Source organism: Tachysurus vachellii, chromosome 2 (genome assembly GCF_030014155.1).
Source record: "Tachysurus vachellii isolate PV-2020 chromosome 2, HZAU_Pvac_v1, whole genome shotgun sequence".
Lineage (NCBI taxonomy): Eukaryota > Metazoa > Chordata > Actinopteri > Siluriformes > Bagridae > Tachysurus > Tachysurus vachellii.
This window is the reverse complement of record NC_083461.1, coordinates 9544598-9566922: the sequence shown is the minus strand read 5'-3', so window position 1 is coordinate 9566922 and position 22325 is coordinate 9544598. Positions and strand designations below refer to the sequence as shown.

At 40.2% G+C, this 22325-nt stretch overlaps 1 protein-coding gene across 3 annotated transcripts in view; it reads right to left on the bottom strand.

Moving 5' to 3' along the window:
• usp54b (ubiquitin specific peptidase 54b) overlaps positions 1-22325 on the bottom strand; it is a 120007-nt gene that overhangs the window by 9900 nt on the left and 87782 nt on the right. Inside the window, exons 6-16 of one of the 3 annotated variants that reach the window (XM_060895898.1) lie at positions 21476-21558; positions 13702-13807; positions 12327-12473; positions 11042-11191; positions 10781-10952; positions 10029-10205; positions 9027-9576; positions 8275-8402; positions 7976-8134; positions 6511-6630; positions 732-912 (exon numbers count right to left, since the gene is read on the bottom strand). In XM_060895898.1, coding sequence (XP_060751881.1) covers positions 732-912; positions 6511-6630; positions 7976-8134; positions 8275-8402; positions 9027-9576; positions 10029-10205; positions 10781-10952; positions 11042-11191; positions 12327-12473; positions 13702-13807; positions 21476-21558 — 1973 coding nt within the window. Of the gene's footprint in view, positions 1-731; positions 913-6510; positions 6631-7975; positions 8135-8274; positions 8403-9026; positions 9577-10028; positions 10206-10780; positions 10953-11041; positions 11192-12326; positions 12474-13701; positions 13814-21475; positions 21559-22325 lie in introns of all 3 variants that reach the window. The other 2 variants (XM_060895889.1, XM_060895906.1) reach the window with 2 other exon arrangements.

Below are 22325 nucleotides of genomic sequence, written 5' to 3'. Positions count from 1 at the left end.
CTACTACTACTACTACTACTACTAATAATAATAATAATAATAATAATAATAATAATAATAATAAAACATATTTGTTGTATATTTTATTGTAGTGGATGAATTACGAAGCATTCATTAATGAATCTTAATGAATCAACATCCATTAATTGATTAACTACAAATCTATAAAAATTAGTACAGAATGTGAAAAGTATATTAAGTTTGCATTTTTTTTTAAAGGTGTGACAGGTAAGAGATATTACATCATAGAATACAGAAACCAATCATGTTCAAATATGCAAATACAAGCCATGCAGCACTTGTTTCACGAGCGTTTATGTGTGTGAAGCAAGTTGTGTTACTAATTAACAAATTCACAAAAACAGTATTTCTTGATGAAGTGAAAGTGTTTTATGTATTTTTTGGCTGCCCAGCGACCTTTTATGGGACTACTAAATCAATTTCTTTACTAATAAACATATAAAATATATTTTTGTCTTGTTTTCCAGAAACAAGTTCTTTTATATGGCAGAAACACAAGCAAAATAAGAGCACACGATCCAAGGGCATGCTAATATAAGAACACCCAGCATCTCTCTGTTGAACTGCAAACCTTTGGCATCTGTTTCTTAGGTGAAGACACAAACAGAAAGACATAGAGACAGACAGACAGACAGACAGAAGGGAGCAGGCTGAGTGTTTCTGGACAGGCAATAAGCCAGACACACACGGGGAGGAGACAGTGGAGGTACCTGCGAGGCCCCTGTGGGCGGCTGGGGTCCTGCGGCTGCTGTTGCTGTTGCTGCTGCTGCTGCTGAATGCGCTGTTGTAGGCCTCGAGCTCTCCTCATGCATTTTTGCAGCTTGGCGTCAGCAGCCATAGTCCTGCTATGAGTGTTAGCACTGCCCTCATGCATGGAAAATCTTAGTTTAGCTACAAATGTAGAATAAAAAAACAACAAAAAGGGAAGAGGAAAGGAAAGAAAGAAAGAAAGAAAGAAAGAAGAAGAAGAAGAAGAAGAAGAAGAAGAAGAAGAAGAAGAAGAAATGAAGATTAAAAGAAAAATAAGGAATGCAGAAAAGAAATGAAAAAAGAAAGAGCTGAGTTATGAGTGGCCCGCATGCAGACCATTTTTGTTATAGAAACGACAGTAGTGAGATTTAAATAAAGAAGAGGAGGTGAGGGGAAACTGCCCACCTTTCACCCAAGAACGTGGCCTAGGTTGTGTTCAATAGGCAAAGCTTTGCACACTGTTTTATCACAACACCTGTAAGCTCATAACGAACCCGTCAAAAATGAAAATTGTCAAAAGAAGAAATCTTGAGTAAGGATCTTGTGCAGGGTTTTGCTCACTGAACATACCCTTCCCATATGAGTGACATATTAAGTCAGATTAAACAAGGTATGGAGAAGCACAAGGCTGTCCTGATGTCCCAACAGGAGAGAAACCAATAATAACCAAGATCCTAGAAATCTCTGTCCTCTGTTCCTTTTCTTTAAGGCTGCATGAAAAGTAATGATCACAATTAGTTTGTTCAATATTCAAATTATAATTCATCATGATTATTGAGCCAATTTTACCTCTTGTTTTCTTGTAACTCCAGAAATATTGGCACCCAATAATTACACCTTTCCATAAAATCTTAGTAGCAGAGGAATAATAACACATGAAATTGATATTTTGAGCTGAAGCGTATAGAGAAGATGTATAGTTTATTGTAATATCATGTTTTTTCTATGTTTCTTACAACATTTTCTGCATTAATCTGATTTCAACATTTAAAAATAACAGTCGGTGAAGCCGCTCACTATAGAGAGCAATAGTACTGAAGCTCCTTGTGTTCCCACAACCATTTGAAAACTACAGCCAGGTCTTAACCTCCTGGTAGAAGCACCCAAGGTTTGGGAGAAAAAGATCCAAGCACATATTAGAATGTATGATACCATTTATATTTAAAAGAGCTTCTGGACTCATCCGGCCAAAACAGCTGCTTTTGTTGAGCCAATAATTTTATATAAATAATATCTTTTAAATACTAATTAGCATCCAAAAAAAAAAGAAAGAAAGAAAGAGCTAAATCAACAGTCCATCACAGTAGCCAATTACAAGCCTAATATAAATGCAGGATTTAATTCTCCAATTAATATAAAGGAAATAAAATTCCTTTCAAACATTAGAAACGGTAGCTAAGCACAATTAAAATAGAATCTATTATGCAGCCTTATATTTTAGGATTCATTTTAGAACTGTATTGTCTGTTTTTTTTTCAGCAGGTTAAACTTCTTGTTGGTTATTCAGACATCTTTAAGAGAAGATGATATGGTTGCTCTCCTGTCTGCAGCTGTTACATGGAAAATGGCATGTGGGGGTTGCTATGGCTCCCTGAAACTTGTTTTATTTAAGCCTGAAAGATCATTAATTCTGCCTTTCATAAATGTGCTATTTTCAGTACATTTAAGGCTGCTCAACACCAGCTGCTCTTTGGTTCATTGTAACTGCTGCTGACGTTCCTCTCTCAGTGCTGAGCTGAGAGAGACGCAGACGAGGGGACAGGAAGGACAGGAGGGGTTTCGGGCCAGCAGCAGCAGCACACACACACACACACACACACACACACTACACAAACCACACTTCATACTAAACAACAAACATACACACACACAGAGCAAGCAGGAGCACAGCTGAAATATGCACTCTGATGTACAGAAAGCGGGACATACAAAGAGGCAGAATGAAAAAGAGGCAGACAGAGAGACAGACCGACAGAGAAACAGACAGCGAGAGAGAGTGGCAGAGAGAGTACCACTTATGGACTACAAGGTCACAGAAGAAGTCCTTAATCTGGGCCATTTATCTGAAAGAAACAGCTACAGATTTCCACCACACTGAAATCATCGCCTCAGAGAGAAAGCATCAGCTTTTCAGAGCCTACAAACTGGATGACTTTGACAGGGTTTAGACTGCTAGACAGGCAGGACAAGGGTTTTAAAAAGCTATATTTATACAACCTGGCTTTTCCCTTTCCCTGCAGAACACACACACACACACACACACACAGAACAGGGAGGGACATGGAGTATTTGCTGACCTGGATAGCAGTTTGTGAGTGGGGCGTAGTATAAATAGCTTGGTGGAGAGTTTTGCCTGGCTAAAAAAAAGATTCTCACTTAATTAATCATGCAGTGCTGTGAACAAAATGCTGGAACCAGAACTCCAGAAGAGTGGAAAAGCCATGCTAAAAACAGGACAACCTGATCCGGACAAGACAAATATCGGGCTGTAGGTAGGACTTAGCAGTAAATGCGCTATTTCTCTGCTGCATAATTTAAGGGTCTCATAGAAATTTAAATCCAATTGCAGACAATGAAGCTGACCAATCGGAACCAACCAGTTTGGAACGCAGATTTCACCATGTGCTTTCTCACAAAGGATACGTTTATATAGCACTAGATTAATATGAACAGGTGTTTACCTTTGTACAATTTAATAGTTCATTGCTTTAATGAAATTTTCACTTAAGCTCAGTTACAGGAAGCACATTCACAAAGCTAGGAATTATAACCATCTGCTGCGGCTACTGAAATAAACGTCCTGAAGTAATTGCCCAATTTAGCTTTAAATTAATATTGAGTACTGTATTATATTATTAAAAAAAAACCCACACACATTGCCTGATATAACAGCTTAAGTGGTGCATCCAGAGTATAAGACATGGGAAAGGAGGACTACAGCTCAATAAACGTCTACAGAATCTTGTCTTTTCAGAATATTTGCATACAGTAGTCCATCGAATATCCACACAATGACGGTAGTGCCTGTTGCACCTAATAATTTGGCAAAATAATTTTTTTTTCTAAAATCTGCAGTAATTTTGAATAATTGCAAGCTTTTCCAAATATCTTATGACAATCACAAATATCTGAACATGTGCAGATTTTATTTTATTACTCAATATTGACAATTAAATATGAACAAAAAAAAAAACAATCATTCCATTAAATACCTTAAACGTTAGCATTTAATAATGACTTGTTCATTATAAACTCTCAGATTTTACTGGGACTCTTAATGAGTGCTGTATTAAATTGTTGTTTGATGATGTTACCATGAAGCTTGTTTTACGCTGTACAATTCCATTTACGTGTGTAACGGATAATTCTTACTTGTCACACCGTAGGTAATGATTTCAGCAGAACCTTGTCTGATTACTGTACCTCAGGAGCTTATACAAGCTTATAAACTTTTGTAGAAAGGACATTATTTACATTTACATTGTTTCCTGTCCAGTGTCACCCAAATGAGGATGAGGTTCCTCTCACGGTTTCTTCCTCATATCATCTCAGTTAGTTTTTCATTGCCTCACCTCAGGCTTGCTCATTAGAGATACAGTAGATGTTAGAGATCTATAGTATTTTCAATTTTAAATCAATATTTTTAATTTAATTTTAAACTTAATTCACCTTTTTCTGTTTCTATATTTCTGTAAAGCTGCTTTGAGACAATGTGAATTGTTAACAGCGCTATACAAATAAACTGAATTGAATTGATTTCTATAAAAGACTGTGATATTGTGTATATAGTAAAGATGTTAAATTATACAGTGGAGCTTCTCTAATGACAGACCATAAAAATGAGTACACAATCCTGGCTTGTGCAGAGTATAATATAATAATAAATGGTATAATGGTGAAATGGAGAAAGCATCATTTAAAAGGTAAAAAAAAAGATGAGTTAGAGGTAAATCGAAGCAAGAAACCTTCATTTTCCAAAGTGAGCTTGAGGTAATTAGGATATTTTTTCTGTCTTTTTGAACAAATAGCATTTTCCAAGTAACTGCATGAGGAGCCAGATATGTAGTCTGGTAAAGTTATATTAATTAATGTGAATATTTGTATTTCTATTTCTACTTGTATCTGTTGCTTTGCTATGAGTTTCATGTAATCCTACAACATTCATGTTTTAGACAGAACCCAGTGATCAGTGGCTATCTTTGGTTACCATGGCACAAGATCTGCACCAGTCGTCACAACACATTACACATGCTAAGACACTAAGAATTCTTTTACAGTGTGTGATTTTTATGAAACGGGAAACTGGGCCATAAATCAGACTTTGTAATCTTGGCTTAACCACAAGTAACTGTATGCAAGTTACTGTGTAATTTGTTGTGAGATTAAATTAACACAAACAAAAAAGTTCCTGGGGGCACGGTGACTTAGTGGTTAGCACGTTCGCCTCACACCTCCAGGGTCGGGGTTCGATTCCCGCCTCCACCTTGTGTGTGTGGAGTTTGCATGTTCTCCCCGTGCCTCGGGGGTTTCCTCTGGGTACTCCGGTTTCCTCCCCCGGTCCAAAGACATGCATGGTAGGTTGATTGGCATCTCTGGAAAATTGTCCGTAGTGTGTGATTGCGTGAGTGAATGAGAGTGTGTGTGTGTGCCCTGCGATGGGTTGGCACTCCGTCCAGGGTGTATCCTGCCTTGATGCCCGATGACGCCTGAGATAGGCACAGGCTCCCCGTGACCCGAGGTAGTTCGGATAAGCGGTAGAAGATGAATGGATGAAAAAAGTTCCTTACATCTATTTCTCTATTTCTTGGATGTTCTGACTGTGTGAATGCTCTTTAACCCCTTCCACTCTAGCCAGGTCAGAAATTATGATTTATTCCTTAAGCATACAAAGCCTGAATGTATATACACATGCAGCATAGCAGAAGTATGGGGAAAAAGCTCGGCTATAAGACTACAAAGACAATCCCCTCCCAAAAAAAAAAAACAAAAAAAAAACAACAACTCCAACGTCTAAATAAACAGACAGATAAATAGTCCTTGGGTTGGTAAATTAGTAAAAAGTCCCACAATGATTAATGATATAATCAACAAGAGCTAACAGATGATTTAGGATCTCTCAATCAATCAATCTGATATAGAAAGGCATAAAAACTGGAGCGTTCTGAATATTTTTATCCTGAGCCACACCATTTACTGTGCCTCTGAAGACTGAACTGCAAATCACACCATAGTAGTGCTGTGGTTTCCTCATCTAGTGGAAAATAGGTTTTAGGGTGGATTTGCTTCTAGACCTATGTGGTAAGTGCATCATAAGCTGAGAAGCCCAGACAAATAGCATTTTTATAACATCCTCTAAAAACAACTGGACCAAATCTATACCGCTTCTATCCAAATATGAGGTTTCAGATTTGCAAGCGCCTTTCAACAGCGCCAGACTATCAGTGGCAGCATTAATTCACCAAGGCTGAGCCTACATGAGTATCACAGCAGCTAAAAGGGAGAGAAAATGAGAGAGAGAGAGAGAGAGAGAGAGAGAGAGAGACTCAGGTAGAACATGAAGAGAAGACGTGATGAACACAAGGAAAGGACGAACGTTAGGGCAGGTACAGAGGGGAAAGCAGAAGGCAGACAAATGCAAGCAGACAGCTGTGGGGCAGGGGGCAGCGTTGGTGGGGAGGGCAGGCGTCGTTTGTGCTAGTACTAGGAACAGCGGGCAGGGGCACAGTCACCATTACTTACACACAACGTGGCGCAAGAGTGCCAGGGCGGTGGCTGGGTCTCCAGCCTGCTCCAGGCGCAGCGACTGCTCTAACAGAGCATCCGCCTCCGCCAGGCAGCGCTTAAAACTGCACCCCTTCCCTGCAATTAACACACCAAGGCCAGGCTGCTGAAAACATGCACACACACACTGCCTGTGGCACGCCGGCGAGCTCCTGATATGCACACAGACCTTGCCACTTTATGCAGAAACAAAAGATGCAAAAGTATCACCAGTAGAGATGCATTCAAATAGCTGCACAAAGACCCAAGCATGCACTCGTTCTGAGAAACACACCATGTTAGAGTTTGGACTACTGAACAAATCAAGAGCAGTCTTATTTATATATAAAGCATTGCTTCAGTCTCTTGATGAACCTGTTGTGCTGCTGGATCAGATTAACTCCTGTTGTTGTAAGAACGTTCAGTTCAGGTGTTCGCCAGTCTTTCTGCTCATTTCAGGTTATTTACTTCCTCTTTCATTAGGCCAGCCCAAAATCAATACCAAAGCTACTGAACCCAGAGAGAGGAAGTAAAAAGAGTAAGGGCAGCAATTCACACCCAAACACAACCAACAACATAATTATTGGCACCCTTCAGGAGAATAATGGCAGCATTGCAGCTTCACGGGCACCAGGGTTCAAACCTGAGCTCGAGTGATGTAACTGAAGAGTTTCTGTGCATGTGCTACCTGTGTCTGTGTGGGTTGTGGGTTTCTTAAATATTCCTCCCACTTCACAAAAAAAATGCTGGTAGGTGAACCGGGGTGGAATGCACACAGGATGTGACGAGAATAAAACTCTTACTGAAGATGGATGAATGAATTACAGATGCACCTAACAGTATGGTAGTACAGTACGGAGACAGTTAAACAGGCTAAAATAAACTCCCTGTTAAATGCATTGTATCTTCATCACACCAAGGACACACTAATGTGGCTAAACGTTTAAATATTATTAATATTATAATTCAAAACTTTGCCTGTTTTTTGTTAAAAGGTTAAGACTTGTTGTATGTGGATCTTTCAGAATGATTCCAAACATAATTAACCAAGAAGACAAAATAATCATTTTTCCAATGTAAGTCATGTGAGCCTCTACATTTCAACCCCATTACAAACTCAGGATCTGAATTGAAGTGAGCAGTCCACCCAAACAGCTTTAAACATTGTACATGAAGGATTATAGGAGGTTTGCTACTGTTATTCTCTCTTCATTCAATATTAAGCAGCAAAATTCGAGTTTAAAAGCTTAAAATTGTTTATGTATCCATATACATAACTAAAATACTTTATTCATTAATTAATTTGCTCAGTTGCATGAAAGGTGCCAATAATTCTATAGCTGGCCACAAAAGTATGTCCCCCTATTCATTTGTCTGGGAACAGTCTCTGAGAGCAATACTGTTTCGTGTAGCTGGCAGGTTGCCGATCCTGTGTGGTATTTACCCTGGTGTTGGAGTTCATCCAGGTCCATAAACTTGCTGGGTTTGGGATTGAAGCCCATGGCTGCCTCTCTCTCCTTTTCCTTCTTTCTCTGGAGCTCTTGTTGCCTTGCTCTGCGTGCCACCTCTTCCTGCAGCTCGTCGAGTTCACTGCGGCCCTCCCCTGTACATACACACACACACACACACACACACACACACACACACATGCATGCACATACACATGTGAATGAATAAATACTCAGATTTCTACTCACTTAGGAGTAGCTTCGAAAGACATTGAATGCATTTGCTCAAACTCACCCAGATTTACAGGGCTGCTGCTCCAGCTGGGTGATTGCGCGTCTTGTAAGATGGCACTGCTGCTCTTGGATTTTGGCACTGTTCTCCAGGAAGGCCCTGACGTCATCTGCCTTTTACTGCTGGCTTCCCTGAGGTGAGAACGAGCGGGTAGCCAGGAGTGAAACAAATGATGACCACAGTCTGACACTTTAGTGCATGTGAATAGACATCAATATTGTTCTGCATTCATGCATTCAGGCATATCAGCCATGTCACATTTACAATACAAAGACAGCTTAGTTTTCTGGCCCACAGCCTGCCTCTGGACATTCAAGAGACTGTTTGTCACCATAGCAACCATAACAAAACAGTGTCAATTATGACTTACTGCAGAATTCTTGTTTCTTTTTTTACCGAATGGATAATGTAAAAGTCCAACAACAATCGTCAAACAGAAGACATAGACAGAGCAGACATGTTTCAGACTTGTCAAATCAGAAAGTGTTCAAATTAATTTTAGTTTAATTAAAGATGTGCACAATATGACCAATGCACATGTTCGGTACAATCATTTCAAACATTTTGGCAGTGTAGCAAGAAGAAAGAAATAAACAGATACAGAGTTGTGAACTGTTCCCACATCCGAGATCCATGATAATTACCTGCCAAGCTTTCTAATTATGAAAGAATACAGAAGTGTGGCTAAACAGCAACTTATATGATGCCATTGTACTGAAGAGTTGAAAAGCTCTAAAGGAACATGACTGTAATACCTGTGTGCACTGATGCTGAGGTTCTCATTTAGAGGCATGTCCATGCTGATGGGGCTGCTGCTGTTCCTCTCACTGCTCTCATAGCCGCTTTCCATCCTCTGGATTAACCTCGGTGGCTGAGCCACGCCGCGCAGACCAGCCGGGAGTGGAAGGTGTCCCATTTCTACATTAGACCCGCCTCCCACTATATCCAGAGCCTGCATTTCTGTGGAGTCCATGACATCTTCTCCCATCCCAGGAAAGGATTCATTAGGCATCTGTGGGACGGAATCCTCAGGGAGTGGGCTCGAGCCTAGCCGTTGCCTATCACGGCTGAAGATGCTGTCAATGTTCAGCACTTCTCTCCTCGGCCTCCAGCACGGCCTGTAGCGTCCTCCGCTGGAGCTGGACTTGGACTCACTGCTGGTGCTCTCATCCTCCCAGTCCCTGGCATGCGGCCCAGCTTCAGATCCACCATCACCTGTGCCCACTTTCTTATAATCGGACAGTCGTCCTACGGAGGATGGCCGCGGTGGAGATTGAGGAGCTGCCTTTTCGTTTAGGATGTCACCTACACAAAGAATGCATTCTTTTAGGTCAAAAATAATCCATTATAAAAAGAGACATCTTTTTAGGCTTTTGTCAACGTTATTATGTTCAGCCTATTGTGACCTGAAAGAAACAATGTGAAATAAAATTATTGAAATGATTTCTTTTGAAAAAATATCGCAATCTCTGTAACACTCCTACCACTTACAGATCCTGTCAGTTGGATTCACAAGCAGCTGAAAGGGCTGCGTTTATATTTCTATAAACTGTGTAAAGATATATTGGGTATTTTACAGCTGTAATGCAATAAAATCAAAATAGATGGCCTGAGTAAATGTGCCTGCTATTGCCAAATAAACAGAACATGAGAGTTAAGAGTATGAGGTAATGTGGTCATTGTGTGTGTGTGTGTGTGAGTGTGTGTGTGTGTGTGTGTGTGTGTGTAAGTGCAGGATAAAGAGATCATATTGTTACCTGCAGAGTCCATGCTGTTATGTGAGCCGCTGCTGTCCTGATTGCACACCACAGTTCCCTGAGAATCTGAGGAAAAATGGGAGGCCATGGACTCGTGGTGTGAGCGTGAGTGCTTATAACTGTAACTGTCTGTGGAAGAGTCTGTGCGTGTGTCGCTGGAGATGGACGGCTCCCTCCCTGAAGATACAACAACCACAAGGACAGTGATTTCAAAGTAGGGCTAGGGGATATGGCAAATAACATCATGTCACTGTCATTTCCAGATTGCATAATATGTCTCACAATATTTAGCAAAGCATTTATTTTTATTAATGACATCTGCAAAAATGAAATATTTAACAAAAACTGCTGCAGCACGATTGTCTGATTGGGTAACTGAATGAAGTAGCAGTGGTACAGATATTTAGTGTTTAAACACATGCAACTGGACTTATGATTTAATATACAGAATGGTAAGTATTTGGAGTTTTTAATTCTGCTAGCTGAATAAACATGGGGTAAATGAAGCATCTATCACATCGCATGAACAAAACAAATGTTTTAAACTCATGGTATCTCAAGTATGTAACCTAGTGAGCCAGCACTACTGTATTCAATGTTAGAGATTTAAGCACTTATGTACGTCGCTCTGGATAAGGGCGTCTGCCAAATGCTGTAAATTTAAAACAAATCGACCTTTGTGTTCAATCAACAACCTTTTCTTTATTCTCCCCTTTACACATTTCTCTATCCTCACTCTTTCTTTCTCCTACCAGAGTCTTCGCTGTCATAGCCGGCCTTGCTGCAGTGGTGAATCTCCAGCTGTGCCGCAGGCATTTCCTGTGATGCCACAGGCGTCCCACGAGGGTCAGCATAGAGCAGCAGCAAGGGCTGGTAATGCCCCTTTATACACCGTGCAACCACATCTTTCCACTTGGGCCCAATCTGTAACGGTCAAACACACATGACACCTTAACTGATGGTTCCTTCCTGAGTGGAATAACTAAAATGTTTCTTTAACTACTAACTGTTACCTCTTTGACGTGGGCATCATCAAAGTACATCCACTTGCGTATCTTGGTTTGGAAGAAAAACGTGGAGTAATGCTTGCCGTAGTAACACACCATGCCCACCAGGTAGAGCTCCGAGTGCTTGGCCCGGTCATCTGTCACTCGGTAGAACAGCTATGGAGCACAGAATGAGTGAAAAGCCTGGCTGCAAGACGGAGCAGTCGACTTAGGTGGACGATTTAGCATTAGGATGTATGGAGCCACACACAGAACTGCAGAGAAAGACTAAATCATTACTGGAATACTGACTCATCAGCACTGTGGGAGGGCGTCCTGACTTATCCGCTTCACAGTGATGGTTTAATGAATACATTTCACACAACAATACAGCCATAAAAGTAGCATGATTGAAGTTGGTGGTCTACACGGCTAAGGATTCGATTGGGTTTCAGTTCAGTGCTCGTTGAAGCTATAATAAATCAATATTTTCAGCATTTCAGTGTTGATTTCTTCAGCAATACATAATGATTTGTTTCTGGTATGATTACTAGCTGCTTAAAAATGATCTGTCATAAAAAAAAATCAGTGATGATCAGTGATCTGTATTTCCTTTAAGGAGAATGAACTTCAGTTTCAGAAGGATTCATGATATTAACATAGGTTTTTTTTTTTTTTTAGTATCATTTTTTGTTTAATTTTACATTTGTTAGTCAAGAGCAATCAGAAACTGAGAGATCGTTGTTGGATTATTGGAGTGCATTCATTTATGCCTAATACACTCAATGAGTGGCAATAATTTGTGAGAGAGTAAAGTCCATGTTGACTCATGTTGATGGTCCAATATTCTACTGCTAGTCAATAAGACATGTTTCCTAAAACATTTTACATCAACGAAGTTTTGAACATTATAAAAAATATACTAAGCAGATCATATTCAACCATCCAGAAGTTAAAATTCTTGGGGTCGACAGATACAAACTAATGTAAAACATTCCAGATAAATGTGTAATATGATACAAATATGATCTTGCTGTGTGATTTATTCTAGGCCTTCTTCTAACATATGATTTTATAGACGAAATAATATTTGATTACTGGAATATCAGATATTTTTTTCAGATACAATATCAGATATTATCTTATGTTAAAGTCTAATGCATGCAAAGTAAGATACCTGCATAGTACGCATCATATTACATCGACATCTCTTCAGTGTCCACTTAAAAGCATAATCTGGGCTTTTCATATATGCACGCTGAGTGGATGGTAGGGGTGTGTGTGTGTGTGTGTGTGTGTGTGTGTGTCTTACATCCCCCAGACGCAAGCATGTGCCCAGGCTATGGATTACATCCTCGGCCAGGTCCGAGTGGTCCGAGTCCCACACCAAGCCGATGCTAATGATCTCAGGAGAATTCATCAGAACACGGCGAATGCGCAGCATTTCTCCACAGTTACTCTGAGAAACAGACACAGGAGAGCTACTGTTTTACTGTGAGTCGGAGACAAAGAGCGTCAGACGGCCCTGTCGTGGAGCTGTGTGCTTCAACGAGTGAGAAAAGGAGAAAAGAGATAGTCTTTGGAAAATAGCTACAAGTTCCAGAGAGGCCTTATGTTCAGCACCCAATGTTCTAGCTGTTTTCTTTGAGTCACTGCCCACCACAGAGCCACTTGGCAGTGGAAATGCGGAAACAGGAGGAGAAAACCCTGGCGATCAGTGGCATGGCCAGCCTGACCCGTGCCCACCCCTGCTCTGCTTTTGTGCAGTCAAGAGGGAGAAAAGCCAGCAGGCCGGCACCAGGCTGGCATCAGTCCAGGGTAGGATAGGGATTAAAACAAAGAGCACATTTCTCAGAAGTGGTCACAGAGCATCCCAAGCCTCTCTCTCTCTCTCTCTCTCTCTCTCTCTCACACACACACACATACACACATAAACACATACACACACATATACACACATACACCAGTGACTGACTAATAATCAGCAGCAGTAGGACAAACACAAACATTGCGTGTCCCATCAGCCAGCAGTCTTGCTGTGTGTTCTTAAGCTTTTCAAGCTGGGTGCCAGAGATCCACAAAAGCAGAATCGTCAACTTCAATTCCTCACCACATCTCAGTTCAGCCAAGTCGGGGGCTTAATTCAGGATAAAAGTACAAGCAGTAACTATAAGTGAAATTGTGCTGAATTCTGATCTCCTTATTTATATTAATCTAGTCGAGATTAGCATCAGGGCAGATAGTGAACTAGTCTTAAACAGAATAACATGCTCTACTTTAGTGATAGATAGATAGAAAAAGAGGAAAATATGTCTGTAGCTTGAATTGTTGATATGGACAATATGGTCTCTTAAAACATGATACACTTTTGTATTGGGGTATCATCAGGTAACAGTGCTTTTTTTTTAGTGATTTCACCTGCCAGTGCACGGTTTATACGTAACCCCATGTGAAGTAGCCACAAGGTGGTGAAAAGTGACTGCTATTAAAAGGTGCTGCTATCTGAGTTATTTTGGTCACAGAGGATTTTAGAAAGTAGAAAAAAATTGGCAAGTGACATTACATGAGCTTTGTTACTTCACTCACTAATCAGGGCAGTTGCAGCTGTGAGACAATTGAAAGTGAAAAGATGTGTGTGTGTGTGTGTGTGTGTGTGTGTGTGTGTGTGTGTGTGTTTGTTTGCTCACCGGACAGTTACGCAGGTCTCCCATGGTGCTAGCGTTGCGCAGAAGTTCCCCAAACATGTCCGGGGTCGGCTTCTCCCTGCACTCAAGCATTCGCACGGCCTGGTTACTGCAGCAGAGGAGCAAAGACGCAAACATGTCCTCAAGCACCAGCTATATACTTGTACCAAACAACTGCATTTCTCCAACAACAGGCAACACATTCTAAGAAATTTTTGTGAAATGACAGACAACATAAGATGGAAATTATAATCTATTTTTGTAAAATGACTTAATGAAATCATAAATCAAAGTTATTTGTAAATTAAGCTCCTGTGTAATTCATGAACATTCAGCATTTTCAGCGAGCCGTGAGAGGAAACTTGACCGTTAAAAATGTAACATAATATTTTGTGTTAAACAAGGGTCCGGGGGGCACGGTGACTTAGTGGTTAGCACGTTCGCCTCACACCTCCAGGGTTGGGGTTCGATTCCCGCCTCCTCCTTGTGTGTGTGTGGAGTTTGCATGTTCTCTCCGTGCCTCGGGGGTTTCCTCCGGGTACTCCGGTTTCCTCCCCCGGTCCAAAGACATGCATGGTAGGTTGATTGGCATCTCTGGAAAAATTGTCCGTAGTGTGTGAGTGCGTGAGTGAATGAGAGTGTGTGTGTGCCCTGCGATGGGTTAGCACTCCGTCCAGGGTGTATCCTGCCTTGATGCCCGATGACGCCTGAGATAGGCACAGGCTCCCCGTGAACCGAGCATAGTTTGGATAAGCGGTAGAAGATGAATGAATGAATGAATGAATGAAAAAACAAGGGTCCAATTTTAGGCAGCAGTACCAGTCTACTATGGTTGTTACTAACCACTAGGGTTGGGAACCGAGAACCGGTTCTTATTCAGAACCGGTTCTGTTTTTTAACAGGAACCGTGCGGAATTTTCAAGTTTCGGTTCCAAACGCGGTTCCGATGCGATGACGGGCAAAGCGCTGTGAGCGGTCACTTTAAATAGCCATGTCTTACCTCATGAATATTCATTGTTTACACTGTTTACAGTCACGCAACCAAATTAACGCAGCTTACCACAGAAATCAGTCACTCGCGCTGCTGTGCTGAGGTACGCTTTGTGTTAAATATGTCTAAAAAAAGTCTGAAGTTTGGATTAATTTCCAAAGCTACAACAATGAAGCAAATCCCCCCCCCCCTCCCCTCTGAGAGGTTTTTCTCCACAGCTGGAGATACAATAAGCCAGGAAAGGTCTCATCTTCTCCCAGAGCTGATGCAGACGTTCATTTTTCTTCAGAAAAATTGCTAACTGTTTTGCTAAGTTGTAATTCTGGATGTTAAATTTGATGTTGGATTTATTTTAATTTAAATTGATATGAATTGAAATGCTCTGTTTAAAATATTTAAAGAGTGATTAATAAACACAAATGGAATTGTTTAAGTATTGTGCATTATTTTTCACATTTCTTTTATTATGGAATCGGAATCAGAACCGGGAATCGGAACCGGAAAATTTCTTTTGATACCCAACCCTACGAACCACTGCACAGCCGTGTGCTCGAATGTGAAGAGAACCCTACTTATTATTGAATAAATCCATAAAAAACACAAAGCTCACAAACACCAATCATTAACTTTAAATGTATCTGATAACAGTGTCAAAGTTGTCTCTATAAAGTCCTCATGAAGCAGTTTTACTAGTTCCCAACAAATCAGTTTTCACTTGGAGGCATGAAAGGCAAATGGAGCCGTGCTTCATCTAGTATCCATTACTGTAGTAAGTGCAGTAGGAAGAAACCGTGTTTCAGCAGCTAATATTTCCCAAAGCTTTCTTCACTGTTTCAGAAGCATATCTCCTGCACGGCACTGACTGTCAGCGTGTCCTGATGATGGGGGAAATGTCCCGAGACAGACCCCCAAGGGCTCGACAACATCTACACACACAAATCCAGAGCCAAACGGCCACACACACCGGATCCAATCAATCTGACTGGAGCTCTTTCAGCACGACTTTACTGATTGTCCTATTGTGCTGGTTCTTATGGAAGAATGTCAATTAACCCTGAAAATGAAAGGTGCCAGTGCTGTAGCAGCCTTGTGTTCGGATGTTGCCTGATCAGACATAAATATATACATTATATCGCCCGCAGTGAAATATTCATTAAAATGCTTATTTGTATGCAGTGGATGCATTACGAAGAAGAAATCTGAGGATTATGAGAAATCACAGAGTGAGACGTGGCGACATTCAGGAATTATTTATTAATCACGACGGAAAAAGAAAAGAAAATTGCTCATCTGTTCAGTTGTCTCAAACTCCACATGTACTGTACAAGCACATAGTAATCTTCTTTAAATAGTTTCATCTATAGGGATGTTCCAGAAGTCGTTTAAGGATGAAAAAGCAGCACTTTCTATCTTCCACGATGTGACATGGTGGAAATTGGAACTGATTTAAGTCCAATTTTGTCAAGGTGACAAATAACGTTCACCCTTTCCTCTGCTGCTTCTCACCTCACTCAGCACTTCTGCGCATTCTAGACAGCACGATTTAACAGTCCCATCAGTTGTACTGCTGAAATATCTGACCTTTCTTTACTGCCTTTCTTATATTAGTTATTTAGTATGACAATTTAGACTTCGCTTACCAGTTTTTGCTAACCTTGCAGTTTCTAGTAAATTTCATGGAACATTTTTCCATTGTGCAAACCTACATTTTTCCTTTAATGAAGAAAGTGAATTATTAATGTGTGTCTCTCAGATAAATGTGTTGTATAAATCATTGCATGTAGGACTGCTCGAACTTTTAGTTTAGACAATGCCCACTTCACGTTTAAATCCAAATCCAAATATACATTGTGCTTTGATTATAGTTCCTTATATAGACCATCCATTATACTCCATACAATCCCTTTCAAAAGTATTGGAACAAAAAGACCAACAATTCATTTGTTTGTGTTGAACGATGATGAATGTGATCAGATGAAGACATATCAGAATATCAGGATTCCGGCTTTTATTCTCTGATATTTATATTTAATAACTAGAAACATGAGGGGGGGGCACGGTGGCTTAGTGGTTAGCACGTTTGCCTCACACCTCCAGGGTTGGGGTTCGATTCCCGCCTCCACCTTGTGTGTGTGGAGTTTGCATGTTCTCCCCGTGCCTCGGGGGTTTCCTCCGGGTACTCCGGTTTCCTCCCCCGGTCCAAAGACATGCATGGTAGGTTGATTGGCATCTCTGGAAAATTGTCCGTAGTGTGTGATTACTGTACGTGAGCGAATGAGTGTGTGTGTGTGCCCTGTGATGGGTTGGCACTCCGTCCAGGGTGTATCCTGCCTTGATGCCCGATGACGCCTGAGATACACAGTCTCCCCCTGACCTGAGGTAGTTCGGATAAGCGGTAGAAAATGAGTGAGTGAATGAGTGAGAACTTAGAACATGGCACCTTTTGTTTGAACCCACCGATTTTCACATAATCAAAAGTATTGGAACATGACAAGTGTTTCTTGTTGTCTAGTCCTGCCTTGTCAAAATCATTCTTTAAATACTAAATAGTTCTGAATGTCTCTGAATGTCTAATCTTTGTCTGAGTGGGAAGAATGTTCACCTGCGAATAATGCACTTGATTTGTTAGTATTTGTTTTGTTTCTCTTCCAGTGAACTGCCTTTCGGAGAAATGAGTTAAGAGAAAATAAATCAGAGCCATAGCACAAGAATTGGACCTAGCCAATATAACAATTCAAAATGTCCTGAAAAAGAAGCAAATCACTGGTCTACCAATGACCAGTCATCAAACAGGTTGTCCAAGAAAAACAATAGCAGTTGTTGAAAAAAAAAAAAACATTGTGTGAGCTATAAAGAAAAACCGCAAAACTACAATCAGTAACGTCACAAAAACCTGACCTCCATACAAGCAGGGGTGTAAATGAAGTCTTTACTTTTTTACATATACATTACAGTACAATGAATTTTTTTTCTTTGTAATCTCCCTGCTTTGGAGGATGGGGTCCGAGCACAGTGTCAGCCATGATACAGCACCCCTGGAAGAGATGGTTAAGGGCCTTGCTTAAAGGCCCAAGAGAGGCAGCATGGAATTACAGGGGCTTGAACACCAACCTTGTGAGATAAAACTGCCTGAGATATCACAATCCACTGTCTGAAGAATACTTCATAAGCATACAACAAGATGCAAACCACTCTTCAGCAAGTAATCAAAAGGCCAGACTGGATTTCTAAAAAGTTTTAAAACCAAATCTAATCTCAAACAAACTGTAGAGAATCAAAGGATCTGCTCATGAAACAAAGCATAAGGATCATGGTGGTGGTTCACTAACCTTTAGTAATGATGTAACTCATAATGGTAGCAGCAGAATGAATTCAGAAGTCCAGAGAAATGTTCTGTCTGCCAATTTATAGAGAAGTTCATGCAAATTAATTGATAGCAAACAGCAAGACAATGACCCAAATCACACTACCAAAATAACCAAGACTTCATCAGGGGGAAAAAAGGAAAGGTTTTAGACCAACTAATCAATAACCAAACTAATCCAAACCACCAAAACAAGCACTGACTGGAAGTATCTAGAAAAACATCACAAAAGAAATAAGTTTGGTGATGTCAGCGGGTTGCCAGCTTGATGCAATTAAGGCAAGCAAGAGCAATTTCACCACATTTTAAGTGCTAGTTACTTTAAGACTTACAGTTTCAATTCTTTTGTATGCCGTTAATCAGATGGTTTGCCACTAAAGATGCCATGCTTTAAGTTAAAGTAAATAAATGAAAGCTAAAATTCTTATCAGAACTCTCTTCATCGTTTGATCTCAAAATGAGTTTCCTTTAGTGTATATCAAATACAGTACAAAAGAATTGAGCTTGTCATTCCAGTACTTTTGGAGGAAAAATGTATATCTGTAGTTAGGTTCATCTGATACCTATCTAAGGAAGAGTGAATTACAGAAGTGCATTAATTGGATGAGTGATTTATTTTTTTGTTATTTAAGAAAAAACTACTTACTTTTGTCTAATACAGTTTTTATACAAACTTTGTTTTCCTGAGTATCAGTTTTTGTGTAATTTTATAAACTTAAAGATTACAACACACTAAAATTTTTTAGGATGCTAGTAATTTTGAAATGATTTAAGAAATATTGGTTACATTCTTATCAGAATGATTTTCATTTAACATGAGCCTGCCGTTACGTTAATTTTTGCCCATGCAACAGTGAGTACCAATAATTTTAATGTGTAATTTTGAGCGAGTGTGAGAGAGAGTGAGAGAGAAAGAGAGAGAGAGAGAGAGAGAGAGAGAGAGAGAGAGAGAGAGAGAGATCTGAGCCTGCTGTGTGATAAGCACGGGCAGAATGACTAGGAATGTGCATCCAGCACACAGGAACACTCTGTACTTTTTCTGCTACACTGTGATGCAGGCAACCACACACTCTACTCTGCATTGTGTGTGTGTGTGTGTGTGTGTGTCTGGGACAGAGACAGGAAGCGTGTGTAGTTAGAGACAGGTAAGGGTACGTATGAGTGTGAACTGGGATGTTTATGAGTGTGCAGCAAGTCATACTAAAGGCTCAGCAGACATCTGCTACCTCTCGTGCCCGCCAAGCTCAGTGGACTAAATTAAATCGATTTTGCTACTGCCCTCGTATCTACTATGGAGGTCAATGCGTGCCGCTTCTAAAACAAAAAGGCTTTCATGGCCTCGCTCATAGATCATTTACTGCTTTTCATTTGATTGAAATGTTTGACCTTCTGTCACACGACACAGCAGTCCACCTGGACAGATGTACTGTAGAGAGTGATTTCAGCTCATCTGCATTCCAACTGCACCCTGTCGTTTTTAACGCACGCCACCGAGGGGTTACACGCTAGGAGGAGAGAGAGGACACATCTCGAATACAGAAGGGACAACCCTCAGTCACGACTACATTTATAATGACAAAAAGATGGAGGCCTTTCCTGATATGATATAAGATTGGATAAAGGCATTCAGGCACATCCAGAGTATTAGTGTCCGTGTTTAATATACACACTCTCTCAGCACTCAAAATGAAATTGTCATCTTCAGCCTCAGATCCTCTTTGAGCAAGAATAAACATAAACCAAAAGTAATAGCACATTAAATTCTGGTTACTCATAAAAATATAAAGAGTTAAGTCTCTGACTGACATCAAAGTATTTTTTTTTTTTACATATTTTCTTTCAACTGTTGGATGTTTTCCTGAATTTATTTCCCAGACATAGCAGCAACATCCAATGGGTTTTCCCAGAAGAATGCTTAACATATAATAATCTGTTCAAAACCTCAGCAGATATAACTGGCAAAAAAATTAAAAAGGTATCACACCTTCTCGATTCTGTCAAACTCCCGGGTTCAATTTTACTCCCCAAAACACCAGAACCTGTGACAATCACCTGAACACCTTACATGTGTGTGAAGGCATTCCAAGACACTGCAGTATTTGCAATAAACACCACTCTCATGCAGCCATCCTTCTGTGGCTTCGGTTTGTGGCTACAACTTGATGCCAGAAACCCACAGTGCTAAAGGGAAGTACTGCATACAGTATCGAAGAAAGTCGACAGTTTATTTTGGGATTAATGATCATATCTTTAATCTTCCATATGGAAAATGTCAGCTAACTGCAAAAAAAAATAAATAATAATTAACGGTGATTAATGGCAGCATTACAGCAAAGAAGACTGCAAACTGTGCTCTGAGACAATATCAAGAAGAGGAACTACAGCATCTTCCTGCGATATAAGTATGCTGATAAAGCCTTATAAACTTACAACTCAGCACGAGGACATCATCGTTAGCGACACACTAATTAACCTGCTCAGGATGAAGCAGGCTAGGAGAAAGAACACAATACAAAAGCTACATACAGAGATTTATCATGAAAAAAAACACTACAAAAAACACTACCTTTTTATCGTGAGTGTGCTGTGATATAGGGTGTTTATGTCAAAGACAATAGGAAAGGTCCGCTACACTTTTCCATGTCCAGGTATACCAAGTACAGATTGCTGCATTACAGAAGTGCTTTTCCAAAGTGACACAAAAGCTGTTCTCTATTGCAATTCACCTCAATCCCAGCTATATAATGTAGCTTGTTAAAGCGTGTCATTTAAAATCCATTCAAACTGACATTATAAAAATAATCCCATAGACTTAGCATGTGAACATGCACAAAGTAAGGAAAATAAACAAAAAAAATCCATTATGTTCCTAATAGCTTAATAATACTCATTTAAGTATCAGCAAGACAAATGTTTGTGTCTGGGAAAAAAAAATGGAAGACAAGACAAACGAAGAGCAGCAGAGTAATTTTACTGAGTAGACAGTTAAAGCAGTGTGATTGAATGAATGAGTGTGTGTGTGTGTGTACGAGTGAGCGATTATGTAGGTAAGTGCGCAGGATTGAGAAGGAATCCCTTCTCGCCAAGACTTCCTTTACATCGCTCTACGGAATGGCTCTCACGGGTCTGATATGTGCAATGACAGCTAATAAGCTGTGATTTAGAGCCCCATTTCAGCTTTGCAGGCATGCTGGGAGTGGAGCTGGGGTTCAGGCGTCACTCCCTCAGTCGTCCCTCTCTCCCTCCACACACCTTCACCATCAATTCTACAGCACACCAGTCAATCGCAGTCAGCTGAATTGAAGCAGTAACAGTAACGGTGTGTGGCTCACTCTGAAATAACCGGTGTGTGTGTGTGTGTGTGTGTGTGTGAGAGAGAGAGAGAGAGAGAGAGAGAGTGTGTGGCACAGTCCTCCACTTACCAGAGAGATGTGGTGGAGATGTAGTGCACCATCTGAATGAAGGGAAGAGGGTCTGAAGTGGCTCCACAACTGTTACACACACACTGATGGATGGAAATAAAATCATAGAAAACATAAACACTGATTTAGAGCAGAGAAATGAAAATACAAGATCCATCACAGCCGTATTCAGATTTATTGGCACTCTTTTAGAGAACGGGCAAAATTTTTTTTTTTAAACATTTATATTTTAAAAAAACCCCAAAGAACAATATGGTGAAATTGTTACAAGGGCTTCACAAAGGACCCAGACCACAGGATACAGGATGATGATAGTAAACTAGGAGGTTAAGTGTTGGTTGTATAAGGATCGTTAAACAACAGTATTGAACCAAATCGTAGTATCCTTTTATAACTTTAATAAACTTTTATTACAACTTTGCAAAATGTGTTGAATTTCGCCTCCGACTGTTTGACTTTGCTATGTTTTCTGGTTTCGGATTTTGTGTCTTTTGTGTTTGTTTTTTTTTTTTTGACTGTGTTCTCTGGTTTCTTTCTTATTGCTGCCTGTTTTTCGACCCTGTTTTCATCTAATGTTCTGGATTCGTCTGCTTCAGCTTTCCCTGATGCTTCATTGCATATACTGTATGTTTATGGACTAACATGAGAAATTGCAAGATTTTAGTACTCTCTTGTTGATTCGTTTGTTGTTGTTCATATTCTGTTTCTCTGCATGTACTGAAAGATGAATTTAATTCTTTTCAAAACTTATTAAAAAAAAAAAAGGGCAGTGATTCCTTTTTAGTTTCTACTTGTTTCTCCACCAGAAATCAAATATTCATGAAAACAAATATGGAAATAAATTCCACCT